Source organism: Caretta caretta, chromosome 26, assembly GCF_965140235.1.
Source record: "Caretta caretta isolate rCarCar2 chromosome 26, rCarCar1.hap1, whole genome shotgun sequence".
Taxonomy (NCBI): Eukaryota; Metazoa; Chordata; order Testudines; family Cheloniidae; genus Caretta; species Caretta caretta.
In genome coordinates, this window is record NC_134231.1 from 3,187,449 (window position 1) to 3,204,571 (window position 17,123).

General features: G+C 42.7%; 1 protein-coding gene across 1 annotated transcript in view; it reads right to left on the reverse strand.

Moving 5' to 3' along the window:
* Nucleotides 1-17,123, reverse strand: part of KCNU1 (potassium calcium-activated channel subfamily U member 1) — an 80,701-nt gene that overhangs the window by 19,462 nt on the left and 44,116 nt on the right. The window contains exons 21-23 of the mRNA XM_048829301.2: nucleotides 9,503-9,602; nucleotides 5,749-5,973; nucleotides 5,003-5,180 (exon numbers count right to left, since the gene is read on the reverse strand). Of these exons, the coding sequence (XP_048685258.2) occupies nucleotides 5,003-5,180; nucleotides 5,749-5,973; nucleotides 9,503-9,602 (503 nt within the window). The remainder of the gene's footprint in view (nucleotides 1-5,002; nucleotides 5,181-5,748; nucleotides 5,974-9,502; nucleotides 9,603-17,123) is intronic.

Genomic DNA, 17,123 nt, shown 5'->3' on the forward strand with positions numbered 1-17,123 from the left:
GCAGCATCTAAATATGCAAATAGGCACCTACTGGGAAATTCAAAAGTGGCTAAGCAAGTTAGCCATGTAGGGTAGGATCCATGAAGGGACTTAGGCATTGCAATGCTGAATGTCATAACACCTAACTTTTAAGTGCCTAGAAAATCACAGGAACAACACTGTGATCCATAAAGCCAAGTTAGGCATCTAGAGTCCCTACTAACAATGCACAGGGAAAGAGAGGTGCCTCAGAATGTGATCCACAAAAGCCAGCATGCGAGGCAGGGAGCCCCCCAAGCTAACTGATGGGAGCGGGTGTGTGCCAAGCCCCGCTCCTCCCACAGACCAGCCTATAGTATAGTGGTTAGGGATCCACCTGGAAGGTGGGAGAGGACCCATCCCCCTACTCCAATCACTTGTTATTTATCCACAATAGAACAGCTTCAGCAGGAGACATTGAAGGAGCCCCACATCAGAATATCCCATAGCTCAGTGATTAGACCCAGCTCCTGTGTGGTGGGACATGCTGTATTCAAATCCTTTCTCTCTGCTGACAGACGGGGGAATTAAACCTGGGTCTCACACATGAGTTAAAAGTTATAAAGTGGGTGCCATTACCTCCTCCTCCAGCTGGCTTTTGAATGGGACCCAATCCTGTAGATCTGCTCAGAGACAGCCTACAGGATTGTGCTCTGCACATGACTTAGGCAGCTGAATGCCTATCTTCTCCCAGGTCTGGAGTCACTCCGAGGCTTAGGTGGGAGATAGGTGGCACGGCCCAGAGAATAGAGCAGCAGTGAGTGCATTCCAGGGTCTAAAGCTTAGGCACTTAGGGAATTTTTACAGAGGAAAGCTAGGCACCCTGAGTGAATTTAGGTGCTTACAAAGTTAGGTGGCAGCCAAGCAGGAGATTTGGTGCCACACCTGGGGATTTAGATACCTAACTTGTAGGTACCTTAGCTACTCATGCATTACACCCCTACTTCCGCTGAAATCAATGGGAGTTGGACACCTAACCTGCTTAGCAGGTGTTTAAAGTGCTAGTAGGCACCTTTCTGGGCCTTAGACCCCTTGAAAATTTGGGCCCTTAGACCCTTCTGACAGCCTAAAGGCAGCTTTCGAGTACAGGACTGTCTGATCTAGCAAGGCTGGGAATTTTTGTTTTTATATGTGAGGTTATTAAAAAGAAATAGTCATTCAAAAAAAATAACATATTTTTATGGTATCTCCTGCCTTTAACCACTGATGCTTTTACTGACCATGATTTTGGTTTCTAGAAGTGGTGTTTAGAGGTGGACTAATACAAAATAATTACGAGGAAAAAGTGAAGCTAGTGGTTATAGCAGTGGGAGCTGGGACACCTGGGTACTACTCCAACCTCTCCCCACCTTAGTTCATAACCTGCTGGCTAACCATATAACCTCTCTGTGACTTGATTTAGCCATTCGCAAATGGGGTGTAATAATAATTTACTTCTTCCTAGGGGTGAATGTCTATAAAACGGTTTTGAGATCTTCATATGAAAAGCCCCATAGGAGTGTAAAATGTGGCCTCAATCTTTTGTTGGATCAGCAGAGACTTCCTATAGGTGGACCCAGCTGCAGGATCTGGGCCTATAATTACAAATAATTACAGCAGCAAAGCAGAAAGTGGGTCGGCTATTTTAACAACACATCTAATGAACCTAGAAAGAGGAAAGAGCTAATTTATACTCAGAAGGTGAATCACTAAACAGATTTAATGGCTGGCTCAGGGAAAAGGGGTTTTATTTATTGATGATAATGTCCTTTAAGTGAATACTATTTTTCTGTCCCCAGAAAACAGTGTAAATCTGAGAAATGGCCTTAACTGAGTAGCCAAGGATTTATGAAATTGGGATTGTAGTTACTTTAGGGTTCCAGAACTCACTAAAAAGTGAGTTAGGAGAGAGGCACCTTATAAATACCTGAGTGAAAAACCTAGGCTAATAGAAAGGGATCATGTTGGGGAACTCAGTCTTTTGTCAAAGCTGCTCGAGTCAGTGGTGACAGAATCTCTTTCCATTTATTGAAATAATTCTTTTAACAAGAACTGATCACAGTTGTGAGTAATAAAAACAAGAATAATTTGCATTTCCACATTGCCTCTCAGCCAAAGATCTCAACGCATGTTGCAAACTTTAATTAATTTGGCTTCACAACAATCCTATAACTATTATTACACAGGTGTACAATTGGGGTGCAGAACGACTAGGTAGTTGCCCAAGGACACACAGCAAGTCAGTGGTAAGGATGAGAATAGACTTGATGCCAGGATTCTTACTCTAACCACTAGATACCACTCCTTCCCAAACCCATAAATAGAACCCAGGAGCTCTGACTCTCAGTTCCCTGCTCTAACCACTAGCCCACACTCTATCCATGAGTAAGGAAGAGAACCCAGGAGCCCCGATTTTTAATCGTCCCATCTCTAACCAGTACACTAGACTCCCACCCTGAAACATAATCTGGGGGTCCTGGCTCTCACTCCTATGCTCTAACTACTAGCCTTTTTTTCCTTCTCCAGAGAAGTAATCTGATTCCTTATATGCTTGTCAGTGTCCCTGCTTCTCCTATTCTGGGGCCGAGCATTGGCCAAGCTTTTCCATTATCCATGATATAAGATTTTTTCCCCATCCCCCTTGGTCATTTTAATGAATGAGGAAATCAGAGGCATCTTATTCCACATGCTCTGCTTCCGTGGAACAAATTGTCTTGTCATCTGTCCATCTCCCAACAGAATAGTTGGAAAGCTACATGGTGTGAAGAAGGATAGTCTTGTAGTTAAACCCCAGGACTGAGGATCTGAGATCTATTCCTGCCTATGATGTGTGACCATTGGTATGGGCTCAGATCAACAAAGGTATTTGACCCACAATGCCTGAATACCCTTGAGGACCTGGGCCATGTTGCCTAACTTCTTTGTGCCTCAGTTTAAAGAACTGTAAAACATTGATAATACCTTGGGGAAAAGCCTGGGAGCTTGTTGGAGTTAATTAAAGTTTGTAAAGGGCTCTGAAATCTTCTGATGGATAAAGCTATAGAAGTATTTCCAAGAGAAGTGGATAAAAATGTACTTGAGGAAACTACCCAGATGGGGTGGGAAGGGTTGTTTTTCTATTTTTCTCTATTATTGTTATTGCAGCTAAGGGGTTTGGATTCTGCTTATCACAAGTTCTGGTGATAAAGGCAAAAATGCTCAAGAGAAGACAGTCAGTGATTGATAGAAAGAAATGTCTTTTTATTCCTGTAGATAGATCTATCTATCTATCTATCTATCTATCTATCTATCTATCTATCTCCATATGTATGTACAGTAGCTATAACTGTCTACTATGGATAGAGAGATTTAGACAAATATATATATACACACACACACGGTATCTATATCTATCTATGTGGTCAATATATAGATCTATAACTATAGATCTAACTTTATATGTGTACAGATTGCTTCTTAACTAATTAATCTGTTTCAGCTACATGTACTTCTTACTCAAACATCCCTTATTAGTCACTTTTTCTTCTTTTCTAATCCTATATTCATATTGTTTAGTCAATTTATTATTTAAAAACGTGTCTCTGCCTTACTCTAATCTTCCTTTGGCACAGCCATTGTTTTAAAAGCCTTGTGAATGATAATAAAGTATGGGGAAAACACTTAGGAGAGCCATATATTTCTCAGCCTGTTTTCAGTTAATTAATACTTCTCCTTTCCCAAGAGGAGGACAAATCTTGGCTCCTTTGCCAAATGAAGGGAGGAAGAGAGATGCAATAAATATTCTGCTGGACTGGAGTTGTTTGCTTCCATGGCAGTTCTGTGCTATAAATGCTGTTTAGATTAAAACAGCAGCCCTCCACCCCACCTCAAGCCCCCATGGGGAAACATACAAATCTCTTACCTGTGTTGAAGGTTAGGGAATGTGCAATTCATCTGCCATCTACCACTGCCCATTAGCTCCATTCACATGGGCTTTTGCAAACAAAACTGGAGCTACTAAAGCTTCAGAAGTAAGCATGGATGCACCCCCACCCCTTCCCCATCCTCAGAAGGTGGAAACCCAAATTATTGCTCTGAATTTGGAAGAGTCATTGATGTATTTATCTTTCGGAGGGATACCCAGTGACCAGAGCAGTGGTAAATGAGGGGGCAATGCCCAGAAGTCTAAAGGGGTGGTGGAGAGAAAGAAAGGACACAGATGATTCCTCATCAAATTTTTCAATTTGACTCAGTCATGTTTTGCTATAGCACACTGGGTAGCTCTCTGAGCACTTGGAGAATAAGTCCCAGAGACCTACTGGTTTTCCTTTCCATTAAACACATGTTTGTCAAGCAGAAAAAAGTTTCCTTCCCCACTCCCTGACTCACCTCATTACTTAAGCTTTCTCTGTTTTTAATTTTTTTTACAATTATTTTATGCCAGGAGTTTCCTAGCAACCAAAGGATGGACTGTGGGGCCCCTATGGTTTTCCTGGCAGTGGTAGTGGGTATATTTCGCAATACATGCTGCCCATTGGTGAGAGCAGCTGGCTTCCTATTCTCCCTGACCCTTGCCAAGGAGTTGCTCTTACTTGGTGCCCCTCACCTCAAAGCTGCAAGAGAGTGGGAACTGCAATCTTGTGTCCCCTAATTCCTACCAAATCTGACACCAGTACTAAGCCAGAGAGAGGGCAGTGGCTGCATTTTTTACTTCTTCATGTTGGACAAAGCAGGACAGGGCTTGTGGCAAGAGTCCCAACCTACAATCCATCACTGATGGGGCCTTGAAAAACCTCAAAATTGCCGACCAAAGTGCATGTTACCATCGTGGATGGTGTTAGTGCAAAGTCGTGACCACTCTCAATGAAAGATTAGTTTCAATTTGTCCTCTGCCAAGGTTTATGCAGAAGTAAACTGAAATATTCCTCTTCTAATGCTGCTGCTTGAGAAAGGCTACAGAGATTATTCTATTTTCCCCTGCCTCATCACATCAAAATGCTCATCTACATAACTGAGAAGTTCTTACCTCCAGCAGTTGAGCTGCACTTAAACTGCATAGACCGGATGTTAAGAGTGGCTAAGATGTTTTCTGTGTCCACCAGAGTTGGATTGGTGGAAGCCCTCACGTGAGAAGACAGGATGGTACACATGGTGCAGTATCTTATGTTAACTGCCCTCAGGTCTGCACAGGAGAGGGCGCTGCCCTGGTAAAAAAGGACAGACAGTTGGAGTATGAGACTCAGAGAAGGGTGAACATTAAAAGGTCATAGGTTTGGTTCAGATAAGCAAACAAATTTCAGAAACTTCTCCAATGTTCCTCTCACCAGCAAAGGTCCAGAAACAGAAGTAGAAACTGCAAAAACTTTGAACTTCTCTTGTCAAATTTTGGATACTTTCCCACTTCTTGTGGGGATCAGGTTCTCTGTGCTTCTGTAGGAAACCAGAGAGTGAAGAAGCACCCATAAAAGAAAACAAACTTTGGAGAAGTGAAAATTTGTCAAGAAAGTTTTGGGTTCAGGTTCAAGTTTGGGGCAGAGGATCAATTAAGTTCTTGTTGGATCTGAACGGATTTGTCCATCTCTGATGAGAATACAGAATTGCAGAAGGAAAATCCAGTGGAAGACAAAAGAAGCAAACTCCTATCATAAGGGAAAAGTGTCAAATCTGGAGTGTTGTACATGGTTACTAAAAACATATTGAACTTTAAAACTGTCTAAAAATGGTGTGTGTGTGTGTGTGAGAGAGAGAGAGACTGAAGAGAGAAATTCTTACCGGGAATAATAGCAGCTTTGGGAAATTCTGGATAAATTTCCACTCTCTTTTCATATAGTCCAGAGACCCGAGAAAGACAATGTCTTTCAGCTCCTGGTAAGTGAAGTTACTGGCTCTTAAAGGCATCACAAAGTTCCGCAGCCCAATCAATGTTGAATTAGCATCTCCAAAGACACAAACGACGATATGATCATGCAGAGGTGAAGTAGTTTGTCTCTGGTGCTTCTAAATTAAAACAGAACAGACCCCAAGCTGCTAGTTTTTTACATTTTTCCTCAATGTCCCGGAAGACTTGGGCCATTTCCTTACTGGATAACACTCCTGCCATAGAATCAGACTTTGTATAAAATGAAACAATTCCTCATAAGTTCTTTGACTCCAAACTCACTCCCCTAAAGTTTCGGTAGCAGGAATACAACATAGCAGAGAAGATAGCTTACAATGGTGAGGAGAACTACATGTTCAAATCCTAACAGTATCTGCTGAGCCCTACAGTCTTCTAAAACAGTAAAATAAATATCAGGCAGTGTTGTGTTTATGAGTCTTTCAGGTGAGCCTTTAAAAAGTAAGGTACTGTTAGCTCTGCATGGACATTACTGATACAAGGCACTTTTTCACTAAGGGTTAGAAGTTCCCCTTGAAGTTGTGGTCAAAATCTCTTCCCCCTACACACACATTGTTGTGAAGTGTGCTCGCCTCAGTACATATGAGCAGTAAATTCCATGAAGCTTGCAACTTCCCTTCAGAAAACACAAGCTGATTGCTGCAAACAGAAGAATTTTACCCAGACACTAGATTAGAACCCCTTCCTCTGCTGTGCTCAGGCAGAGTCAGGGATTTTAAAGGGACGCTCCCCACCCTTTCTGCACTGGCTGCTCCTACTGTGCTAAGGTTTTTAGTGTGTTCCACATCATGGCTAATCAGAACTTCACTGCAATGGTGGGATTAGAACTCCAATCATCTTGCTCCAGAAGCACAGAGCAGTATCGCTTGGAGCAAGCTATTAGCAGTATAGGTCCTACAACACACAGTGGAGCAGTTCTTAGTCCTTCCAGTAGAGAGCAGTGGTGCACATAGACAATTTAAAACCCTCTTCGTTCCTCTCCCTCACAGTCTCTTCACCTCATCTTTACGGCCCCTCTCATCTGTGTCCCCCTCATACGCCTTCCCTTCAATTTCCTCACTCCCTTTCTTTTCTGTTTATTTATCCAATCTCCTCCCAACCAAACCTGCCCCCCCAAAAATAAATATATACATAAATTAAATTGTAGCACTAACATGACACCTGCTGCCTGCACACTGTTCTCTCTGCTTGTGTTTTATGTCATGTTCCCCATGCTGTGTCCGCTACCCTGTGTTTGTCCATGAGCCCCCCTTCTTGCTTGGTCCTTAGGCATTACTGCAGTAAATATGATTAATAATAACAACTTTGGCCAATTTGTTATTTACATAGGATCGTATTTATCCAGTTATGTATTTGTTATTAATTTCAGGGTTGGGGCCCCATTGTGCAAGGCAAAGTACAAATGCACAGGAAGACATGGTTAGTCCTTGTCTCAAGGAGCGTGCCATCTCATTTAAACCACAGAGATCAGGGGAGAGGCAGAGTAATCATGTTAGGGAATTTGTTTCCTTATTTTTTGACCAGATGTATATTTGGGTTTTGCATTTCTGGTCCTGTGATGTCATGTTTCCTTGTGACACACTATGCCATTGTTTGTGTCATCCTCTCTGCATGATGAGGTTCCAAATAATGAGATGTAACTGAGGAAGCCTTACTTGATTGGTACATGGTATGTGTCCACATTAACCAGTTGAGAGCTGTCAATGTACATGGTGTGTATCCACCTTAGGCAATGAGGTGTCAAATTATTAAGTCCTCGTAACATTCTTTCCCCAGCCACTTTTCTTTCCAGAGAAACAAAAGCATTATGGCAGAGGAAACTTTCCTGATGAGAGATTACAATCATAACTAAATTAAATGATTGTCTCTAACTAATCGGTTTAGTTTATATTGAATAATGAAACCTTCAGCTGTATTTAATGCAACATGCCTTAAGTCCAATGATTAGTTTGTTGAATGGAGCTAAACAATTAAAAATGCAATCTATTATATAGTGTATTTTATAGGAACAATTGGAAAAACGATGACCGCTGGAATCTACAGAAGGAAATATGCAGTTGCTAGATCAACAGGAGAAAGTTTGATATAATAAGCGAGCAACAGGGACGGACATGTTATTTTGGAGAAACAAGTCTACAAGCTTGAGGTGTAATTCCCAGCTTGAAGAATCATACCGGTGCTAGCTCTGATAGTGCTTGTGCACTAAAAATAGCCTAGCATGAGTAATGGGAGCGGCTCACCACCCCAGTACATATCCATCTGAGATGCTAGGTACCTAGCTGGGTTGGCTAGCACCTCAGGCTGCTTGCACTGCTGTGGCTACACTCTATTTTTAGCACACAGGCTTGATCAGACCTAGCGCTGATGCGATTTCTCAAGCTAACAATCCCCAGCCCCAAGTGTAGACATACGCTAAGGATTTGAAAATGTGACTTAGGTGCTTTTGAAAATGCTACCGTTGGGTTATCTGAGCTGAGCCTCCAGGCCTTTCAGATATTTATCCCTTTCTACTTTGGATGTTGATGGCTTTTAGGATCCTTTTACATGCTCAGAAGGAGGATGCTGCATTTCAAGCAGCATGAATTCCAACCTGCTGCAAGTCTCCCAGCTGGCAGAACAGCCTGAACATTCTGTATTTCTGATGAAATCTTTGATCACCTCACTGCAAGATTTGGTTGCCTCCTCTCAGAATCCTGGCAGCTCAGAGCACCACCTGCCATTTCTAAATGGAATTTTATTCTTTTAAAAGATTAACACTTATAGTAAATAAATGAGCTAAAAGGGGGGGGGGGGGGAAAGAGTTTAAAGATTCCCAGACTGGTAAAATCAGAACACAGAAAGTCTTGAAATTTGCAATTAAGTCATTAAAAAATTTTTTTTTTGAAAATCTGTTTCCTCTTTGCCTACCTGCCAGGACCCTCTAGTGAACCAGCTGCTCCCCCACCCCCAAGTCTTGCTGCATAGGAAAGGCCTCGCTGGGGAGGTATTATGTATTATATTAGAGATATATTAAAAAGAGCCCCCTCTCTGTGCACCCCATATAGCCCTAGTAAGGTTGGGGTTCAATTCCCAGCTCAGCCACAGACACCTTGTATGACCTTGGGCAAGTCACTTAGCCTCTCTCAGCCTCAGATCCCCATCTGTATAGTGGGGATAACACTCCTGTGCCAGTCTTCCGCATGTAGAGTATACGGTCTTTGGGAGAGGGACTGTCTCCTGATATGTGCATTTACAGTGCCTAACATGATGGGGTCTTTGTCTTGATTGGAGCCTCTAGGTGCTATTGTCATACTAATAATAATAACCAGCAGGAGCAGATGGAACCACCCTCAAGGATGCTACTGCTTCTAGACACTCCCATTCCCACCTGTCCCTGAGGCTCAACCCCTCTCTGAGCTTCCCTCAGGGTCTCGTAGCATAGATCAGTGTCACAGTGTATCCCTAAGAGAAGAAGAAAGAACACAAGTAAAGTGAGTGAGTGAACCGCGCAGGTGTGAGTGTGTCCTCGGCACTGAGTACACAGTGGGTGCCAACCTCTGCAGACAGCAGAGCCCTTAGATACTTAGAAAGGCATTCCCCAGAAGCAGTCATAAGAGTTCCATACAGCCTAGCTGATTACACCACACCTACCAGGACAGCCTGTTCCAGTGGGACAGCCTTGCACCAGTGGAACATTCCTGTGGAATCCAGCAGAGCATTGCTATCCTCTTCTGCCACGACAGCCGCAATTCTAAAGAGATAGAGAAACTGATCAGCTACATCGCAGCCATGGTGACAGTTTAGCCACATTGAAATGATCTTTGTACCGGTTCGCAAGAACCCATCTTTGTCTGACTCGTGGCTAGTCTGTCCCACTGCAGCAAGGCAGATCGGTTGTAAGGAGCTGTACATTACATACAAGAGATCTGTCTTGTCCTGGCTGGTACATAGTTGCAGTGATGGTGCAGCAATTTAAAGAAAACACTAGAGGGGATTATGTAGATGAATTCTCTTGTTAATGTGCAAAAAGAAAAGGAGGACTTGTGGCACCTTAGAGACGAACAAATTTATTAGAGCATAAGCTTTTGTGAGCTACAGCTCACTTCATCGGATGCATGCATGTATCTCACAAAAGCTTATGCTGAAATAAATTTGTTCGTCTCTAAGGTGCCACAAGTCCTCCTTTTCTTTCTGTGAATACAGACTAACACGGCTGCTACTCTGAAACCTGTCATCTTGTTAATGTGCCGTGTAGAGCCAAGCAAATGCAGGGAAAACACATTCCTCAAATATTTCTTTGAATTATTATATGGATGGTTCTAGTGGCTGTTTCATGCTTGCTTCCCCTGAATACTCTAACCACCGAGTTCATCAGCAGGGATGTTCATGGAAAGAGCGATTTTTATGCAACCCCTGTCTAGCCCCAAAACCCAATGAAATCAGCAGGAACCTTTCCATTGACTCGATGAGTTTAGGATCAGGACGATGTTGCAGAGTATTGACAGAAAGTAAATTTCAAATATGTAGTTGTGCTTCAAAGTGTTATATTCATCTAATCAGGGAGCAGAAAGAACACCATGTGCCTTACATATCCAATCAGGTTAAATTCTGAATGCCAAATTGTTGTGATGTTACTGTTCCTGACCTCAAGAATTGTTCGGAGAATACTTTTGAATGGCAGATAACTATGAGAAAATCACTATCTGAACTCAGCCAACTCCTGAACAGAAAAAAGAGGTGAAATGTATTGAATAAATAATTCACTCAGAACGATTTTCTCCCGTTCTGAAGTTGGGGTAAAATCAACCCTGAACAATTGTCAAGAACATTTACCAAGTCAGGTACAAAATCGACTTGATCACCCTATGACTGTAATGACCACAATAATGGGGGGAATTAAAAAAACCCACCCAGGGGATTAGATCTTCTGCTGTCGTAAACTGGCATAACTCCACTGCTTCCATAGAACTACATGAGCCTGCACCAGCCAAGGTACTAGCCCTTCATATTTTACGTGTCTTAGGGCTTGTCTAATCTTAAAATGCAGCAGTGTTGCTGTAGTGCTTCAGTGAAGACGCTACCAATGCCGATGGAAGGGCTTCTCCTACTGGCGTAGATACTCCGCCTCCCCAAGAAGCGGTAGCTATGTCGACAGGAGAATTCCCACCTCCCCATTGATATAGCGCAGTCTACACAAGGAATTAGGTTGGTATCACGACGTCATTCATGGTGAGCAATGCAGTTATACCGACATACCTTGCTGGTGTAGACCACACCTCAGTAATCTCTCACCTGGCACAAACAGAATGAGCAAGGCCAGGTTCACTGAATGGGAGGGTGTTGCAGGGGCAGGAGGGAGGTGTGAAGGGAAAGGGTGACATTCCTTTCTGAGGGCCTTTCTGAGGCTGTTTCTTTCCACAGGAGACCTCATCAAAGACCAGGCTGGAAGTTCCAGCTGGCTGCTGCTAGCTCACCAACCATAGTCTAAGGAAGTAATAACGAAGCCCCAGGGTGTCCTCGTTAGAATGGGTTGCCTTGTTCTTTTTAAATTAACATGTTTCCAGGTTTTATAAACATTCACCCATCACGAGACCAACACAAAATATAAAAGCCACAGAGGGTCCATTAATGGCACTGAGCAAAACTGTAATGATTGCAGATTGGCAAGCAGCCCGCAAACCTTCTCTGTGACATGTTCAAGACATTAGAACATGTGCTGGGTTTAATTTTAATCAGAAGTCAGAAAGCTGACTCCATTGCAGAACTGCAGTGCCTTCCTAACCCTGTTCCCTCTTAGCTAGCACAGTCCAGCAGGGACCAGCACCAGATGTTTCAGAGGAAAGTGCAAGAACCCTCACCTGTGGCAGATATGGGATAATCTGCCCTCAATGATGGTCTCACTTTAGAGACTGGCTTAAACACTGAACCATAAGGTCTTATATCTCTTCCAAATTTAATTAGTATTAACTATTAAAACTCTAGATATTATTGCTACCATGTAAATGTCTAGTCCCTCTTTGAGTCTTGCTAAATTCTTGGCCTTAATGACATCCTGTGGCAGTGAGTTCCACTGTCTAATTACAGGTTGCATGAAAAAAATTCCTTTTATCAGTTCTGAATTTTTCACTTTCCAATTTTATTTGTTCTCCCTTTGTTCTAGTGTTATGAGACAGTGAGAAAGTCTAAACTTGTTCTCTAAATAGAACTGTCTACAGTAATTGATATATCTGGGGGAATAAATAAACCTGCGTCCCATTAAACCTCTCCAGTGTATCCATACAGTCCGATGCCAAATAGAGACCGTTTTGTCCATTAGCCCTACGGCTCCTCCCCAGTATACAAGGCCTCTTCCCTGCTGCCCAGATAATGAATGTCCCAGCCAGTGATTAAATGGTATTTTGGCAAGTTGGAGACAGTCTTCTCACAAGTCCTTTTCACTCTACTCAGCGCTACCAATCAATCAGTGCACACGTTTTCTATCATAATAAAACCATCATCTATATACACAAGCCACCATGGGTGACATCTCCCTTCATTCCAATATTATAGGAAACATATATGCCTTGGAGGAAACACCTGTTGGAACTCCGAGATGGGAAAAAAAAAAAAAAAAAGACTGCAAGAAACCCACTTAATCATAAAGGCATCCACCCGATGTCCTTGCCAAAGCAAAGGGGATTGTGATTTAGCTCACCATTCTTTAACTAACGTTCCCTTCTGCCATATGTTCTGCAAATGACATGATCCTTGCAGAAATCTGCTTTCCTTGGGAGAGGAATAAATCAGCCTACACTAAGATCTTAGGAATTTGAAAGTGGGGAAAAAAGTCTTACTGGTATATAGATGCTTAGGGCCAGATTATCAAAAGAGTTCAGGGCCAGCTTTTCAAGAGCTTGTCACTTGCTGTTGGGACCAAATTTCTCAAAAGGGCTGAGCATGTTGGGCGCTGGGCTTTTTTGAAAATGTGGCTTTTGGTGTCAGAATAAGAGCGGCTGCATGGCGAATGCTTTGGAAAAACTGGGCCTTATTTAGATGTCTGAATGGGAGCTGAGCTCTTTGAAAATCTGGCCACAATTGTGAGGGCTAAATGTTTGAAAATCTGGAGATAGGTGCATATCCCACTTGTGGATTGGTGCGTAGGGATGTGGGGCGTGTGGGTGTGTTTCCAGGTCCCACTCTGTGCCTGATCCACCCAAGATATGAATCTTTTATAGCCTCACCTGACAATGCTTGGCTGTTTAACCAAGCCATAGAAAGACTTGTGCTTTCAGCTCTAGAGGTCCCCAGTTTAATCCCCTGTGTGTCAACCAGGATGGCAGCCATCACAGGTGCTCTAGAGTTGAAATGATAGGTAGACAGATAACCACAGTTTGATGGTGAAGTTTGTTCTTTTCCTATATCAACTCATAGTCAGAACTGTAACAGAAACCCATCAGTCACGTCTTAGTGAACACTGGATCAGTACCTCAGCTCCGAGGTATGCTAGAAGACAGATAGATAGATCCATTATGTTTCAAACGTCACCTGAGAATTTTGAACTAGCATAAGTGATTAACAGTTGTTTATAGCATTCCAAGACAGGAATGGAAGCCCTTTTATCGTATCTTCAGCTGCCAATAACTCCTGCTGATAAGCTATCTTTAAATCCTTCACAATGTCTTTGCAAAGCTCTGAAATCTTTTTTGAATCCCCAGCCTGCAGCATTCTGACCTTGGATGTTTCAGTCTCACATAGGAGAATGTGCTTGAAGTGAGTCTTGGTGTCAGACTTTTTGGTGTTTGCTGAGTTCTTTGCTTACTGGTATTCCCTTGGCTTCAGCAAGCTGAAAACCTTTGCAAATCCTTTGGACACAATACTGCCTTCTGTCTCCCAGTGTTGTAATGAGGAGAGGAAAAGGACATAAGACTGAGTGCAAAGCATCCTACTGTTAGCGGTGGATGGAAGAATTTCTTGATTATGCCTGAACAACCAACACACACAGTAAATACCTGAGCTGCCATTGCAGAAGATTTCAGAAAGAAGAAATCTCTGGGTACCTAAATGAAGCAGGCAGGTTGATTCAACAGCTGGAGCTTGGAAAGTCCGCATCCCACCAGCCTGAACATCATTCCATTGTCTTCTGCATGTTGAGGCTTGTGAATGATTTAAGGCATGGAATGTAGGCTATTCAGTTCACATCCCATTTGGGAATCCTCTTTATTGTTTTTTTAATCACTCCCAGATATTGCACTGCACATATGTTAGTCTTATACTTCAAGGAGGAGTAGGGCTTCACACACAAAGCAAAAATTGCCTGTGCCCAGGCAGGTTGCTAAACAGTCTCCCGTTAATGGCCATGGCTGCATTGTGAGAATACTGCTTATTCATCATCACAGATTAATGTACATTACTTCAATCATAATGGATCAAAGTGGTTTGCCTACTTCGCATGGAACTGTGAGGCGTAATTAATTGATGCATGCAGAGGAGCTGTGCATAATTGCAAAGTATCATTATTTATAGTATTCCAACAAACTGTTAACAAACACATCCGGCAACACATAAACCAGCATTTTAGAAAAAAGGATTGTAATTATATCCATTGAACCAAACAGTTTCTTAACAATGTACATGCAACCCCCAGTGAAGTGAGTGGAGTTACATGGGTATCACTAAAGATGCAACAAACAATTTTATTTATGTACAGTAACACCTAAAGGCCACAGCTGAGTTCAGGGCCTTATTATACTAGATGCTTTGCCCGCACAGTGTAAGGGACAGTCCCTACCCCAAAAAGCTTTCAGTATGAACTGACAAGACAGAGAAAGGATGGAAAGTGGTTTGCCTGCAGTCACACACGAGGTGGATAGAAGGGCTGAGATTCGAACCCAGATTTTCTGACTCCCAGTCTAATGCATCATCCATTAAACCACAGCAAGGCCACACTGAGACATATCGTGCTGCAGTGGCATGGCACAGCTGTGCCAGACGCTCTGGTCAAGACGCTCTATGCCAATGGGAGAGAGCTTTCCCGTCGGCATAAAAAAACCACCTCCGCAAACTGCATAAACTATGCACACAAACACTTATGCTGGTGTAATTTATATTGCTCAGGGGTCTGGAATATTCACACCCCCATGCAACGTAAATTTTGTCAGCATAGGCTGTAGTATAGACATAGCCTGAGACAGCAGCTGCTTTGTGTTCAGCTACAAGAATAAAGTTCTCTGCAGCCACAAGGTTAGCAACTTTTGTTTTAAATGAAAGCCAGGAGTCTCATGTAATAACATGACTGCAGGAGCCAGGGCTTTAATAAAAACACCAAATAGCACTCAGATTTGTGATAAAATCATGAGTTAGCTACTCTGTGAACAAAATATGGGTGCAAATGTACAATAGGTAACAATGCTGCACTGTTGGGGAGATGGCCTGGGTGCTCTCATGGGTCCTTTCCATCTCTAAACTCATGAAGCTGTTTGACCTTCTTTAGTAAGCCTGTCATCTGATCTGTATGTCCCCTCTCTGCCCTCCAGTCTAATTAGCTTCCTCGGAAAGGTTGCTAACACTTCAATGTACAAGGACACATTGTGCAGCACACAGATAAAAGCCAGGTGCCATAACTCCATCGCTGATGTGTTTAATAACAGCACCATTATCACAAGAAAGCCAGACGCCCCGGTTGCAGATTGAATTTGTGTATCCGCGAATTGTTTTACCAGAAAACAATAGCTCATTATGAGTGGTGTCCATTTTGAGATCTCTGCTGAAGTTCCCAAGGGTTACTGTAGGGCCATTAAAAATGCAGTCTCGCCCACACCTACGTATAACGTATTGCAACTGAGAGATGGTTTAAAATTGCAAACCACTGACTCAGAGTAGCATCAGCTTCAGGACTCTGGCAGCCCCTAACTAGTTTAGTCTGGGTTCTGACCCCCCCACACACACCCCACACATACTCAATTCACCAGCTGTGACATCACCTGCGATTGCCAGAACATCACAATGAAGGGGTATTGTCCTGACACGACACTGTGTCTAAACTACTGTTCCCTGTAGGTGTCCTGCTCATGGTTCCTTCCCACCCTCCCTGCATTCCAACTTATTTCATGTCACTATACCACGGATTTAAATTTAACCATTCTCATCGAGGTGGGAGAAAATGCCTTTCACTGACAGTACAAACTTCTGAAGGTACACTGCTGAAGAAGAGATGTGGTTTGCCTTATGGTGGAAATTGGTGAAAAGCCCACATTTGGCTGGTTTTATGCTACAAGAGAACTCTACACACAGCTGTACTGATGGAAAATGACCACAGATATTTACAGTGCAAATTTCTGGATTCAAGCCCATTGTCAATCAGAATGGGGCAGATGCTAACTTTAAAAGTAGGGCCTGATTCTGCTACTCACACTTTCAGCAGTGGCTTTTCTCGGTGACAGTCAGACTGATTAGAGAGTCAGGCACTACTCAGCTTGAGCACGGGTGGCAGAATTTGGCCCCTAATTATTTAATTAAAACCCCAAAGCACGTGATGTGTATGAAGGAACAATGTTGAACTTGGCAAACAGGGAAAAGCAAATCTGGTCATGATGAATAATCTCCAATGACAACCTTGTCATTTTTCTGAGAGCTTCTCAAGAGTTCCCTTTTTTTTTTTTTTTTTTTTGGTCACTGCTTATCAGAATTTGCATAGCTAGTTAGCAGGTTAATTTAATTATCAGCAGTGTTTCTGAACAGCCTGATGGGGGATCTGTGGAGGGCAACAGAATCTGTTCTTGAATTATGGAATTGCACACACTCACACATCTGGAAGCCATTGTGGAACAGATCACGGTCTTGTAAACACATGTTGAGTGTTGCAATATTGTACTAATCACTTCCAACCTGTCAAAGTTTGCAGGAGAAGAGTGACTGGGAACATTTGGGATCATTTGTGACTCAGTGCCATCAGCTACTTCCCCGCCACTTATCATGACATTATTAATAGCAAAATAATCTAAAAAACAGAACTTTGGTTAGTCAAGATCTTTGATGATAGGAGTGATTTTTCACTAAGACCAATATCCAGTAAAAGCTGGGACCCAGTTACATAGCAACATACCATGTGATTTTTAGATGAACTGAATCTCTAGCATGTGAGACAGACTTCTCTGAGTCCTCTACAAGTGGCATGCAGCTCTGGAGCTGGCTTTCTGCACTGGGGTGGATTTAATCCAATGCAAAACAATCATACTCTCTCACAAAAGCTTATGCGCAAATAAATCTGTTAGTCTTTAAGGTGCCACCAGACTCC